The sequence below is a fragment of the Aphanomyces invadans genome (genome assembly GCF_000520115.1).
Source record: "Aphanomyces invadans strain NJM9701 unplaced genomic scaffold supercont1.69, whole genome shotgun sequence".
Lineage (NCBI taxonomy): Eukaryota > Oomycota > Saprolegniomycetes > Saprolegniales > Verrucalvaceae > Aphanomyces > Aphanomyces invadans.
Window position 1 is genome coordinate 5,271 of NW_008580214.1, and position 2,195 is coordinate 7,465.

At 56.4% G+C, this 2,195-nt stretch overlaps 1 protein-coding gene across 1 annotated transcript; it reads right to left on the bottom strand.

Moving 5' to 3' along the window:
• Positions 1-321: 321 nt before the first annotated feature.
• H310_14416 (hypothetical protein) lies at positions 322-2,195 on the bottom strand. Its single transcript, XM_008882273.1, has one exon. It carries the CDS (start codon positions 1,967-1,969, stop codon positions 401-403), a length of 1,569 nt encoding a protein of 522 aa, XP_008880495.1. The 5' UTR covers positions 1,970-2,195; the 3' UTR covers positions 322-400.

Sequence of the window (2,195 nt, forward strand, 5' to 3'; positions counted from 1 at the left end):
GCACAGGTGTTTGCTTTGGTTGTTGTAGGACGACGAGAACGAACGCGAGTGTCGTTCGATGCCACACTGTTGGGTCGCCAGCCTTGCGCAGGCAGTTGTTGCGACTGTGTGCTGCGGACAGAATCACTCTGAACAAGTCGTACTGAAGAGGTAGAAAGAGTGTCACGGTTTCGGTGGCAGCTCTCACTCGGGTTGTCACGACCATCGTCAGCCAGACGACTTGAGAACGCAGCCAACACGTCGTTCGCCCCACCCAAGGCAAGCCTCCTCGATGGAGACACGACGACTTGAGCACAGGGCTACGATGGCCACCATCACACTTGTAGCAGCAATACAGGACAATAATTCATAAAGTTAACAGCGTTGCCTCGAATGGCATCTATCATCTAATGGCATGATTCTACCAGCCGTACTTGAAGGAAAAGAGGAGACCGGAAATCGTCGCCGTAATGGGCAACGTGATCACCCACGAAAAGATGATCCACAACACCATGCGCCAGTTGATGCTCCAGAGCTCGCCGTTGCACATCCCGACGGCGACCGTCGACCCCGTGATGCAGTGCGTCGTCGACACAGGCAGACCCAAGAACGACGCGACAATCACCGTAAACGACGCACCCAATTCCATCGTGAACCCACGCGACGGCGACTGGTACGTGATGTGGTTCCCCAACACCTTCATGATGTTGTACCCGTACAAGACGAGACCCAAGTCGATCGCAATCCCCATGGCAGCCAACAACCAGAAAGGCACAGGCACGTTCTTGCCAGGGATCTTGGCCGTCTCGTAGATCGTCAACATGGCCGAGAACGGACCCGACGCGTTCGCCACATCGTTCGAACCGTGCGCGAACGACGCAAACGCAGCCGTCGCCACTTGCAAGTACGAAAACAAGTACTCGGTCTTGCTGCTGTGCTTCTCCGCCTTCGCATGCATGTTCTCCATGAACTCGCCTTCCACCGTCACCACATCGACGTTCACCCCATGCGTAAACATCGACAACCAGCTCTTCTTCGTCTCGGCCTCCGGCTTGTCTTCCACGGCAAACGCGTCCGCGTTGGCGACCACAGGGGTCTCGATCTCAGCATACTTGGCGTCGTCCTTCTTCACCTTGCTCGCGTGGCCTTCCAACCAAGCCTCCAAGTCTTCGATCTTGGGCTGCGTCGGCACGCACCGAATGTAGAGCATGTGGTACCAGCGCAACGATTCTTCGTCCACGAGCAGGCGGCGAAAGTACGGCACGATGAACAGCCACACAAACAGTCCGACGACGACGCCACCGCCAATGAGCGAGATCAGCAACACCTTGGTCCAGTTCTCCGACGTGTTGTTCGCGTCCTTGGACAAGTCGATCCCCTTGGGCGCCTTGTTGATCACGAAGAACAAACAGATCGAGAGCGTGAACATAAAGAAGAGCGGGATGGAGGCCAGGCCGCGCTGCAGCGAGTTGGGCGATTTGAGCACGGTGAACTTGGTGATCAAGTAAAAGATGGACGCCAATACACCAGCCACGCCGGGCGACACCACCCAGGACAAGACAATCTTCCAGAACTCGGACGCATTGATCGCACTGAAGCCAAACTTGGCAATACCCGCACCAGCAATCGCACCCACAATCGAGTGGGTCGTCGAGACGGGGAACCCAAACCTGGACGCTGTGATGACCCAGAACGACGACGCCACAAGCGCACACATGAACGCAAACATCAACTGCTCCGGCACCGCTTGCCACAACTTGATGTCAATGATGCTGTTCTTGATGGCGGCCGTGGTTTCGGCGCCCATCAGGACAGCACCCCCGAACTCGGTGAACACGGCAATGATACACGCTTGCTTGAGCGTGATCGTGCGCGCAGCCACCGAGTTGGCGAACGAGTTGGCCACGTCGTTGGCACCGATGCCAAACGCATCCCAGAACGCGAAAAACCCGCCCGCGACCAGCAGGCCGATCAAGTCGTACGGTTGCATGATAGGAGGGAGATTTCAGAGTGAGGCTACCCCTCCAGACAGGACAAACGTGCCTTCAAGAATGCTGCCAGCCTCCAAGTCCTCTCACACACAGACGGCTATATTCGCTCGAAGGGATTGGGTTATGCCGTGGAATCTCGTGTCGAAGCTGGCTGTTTCTGACCGGTCGTATCAAAGCCCGCCCTCATTCAAACATTCGACTCGATACCCAAGCCAGCAGGAACGA

Excerpts from the sequence above, each read along its gene's own strand:
- H310_14416 (XM_008882273.1), bottom strand. The coding sequence starts at position 1,969 with ATGCAACCGTACGACTTGATCGGCCTGCTGGTCGCGGGCGGGTTTTTC.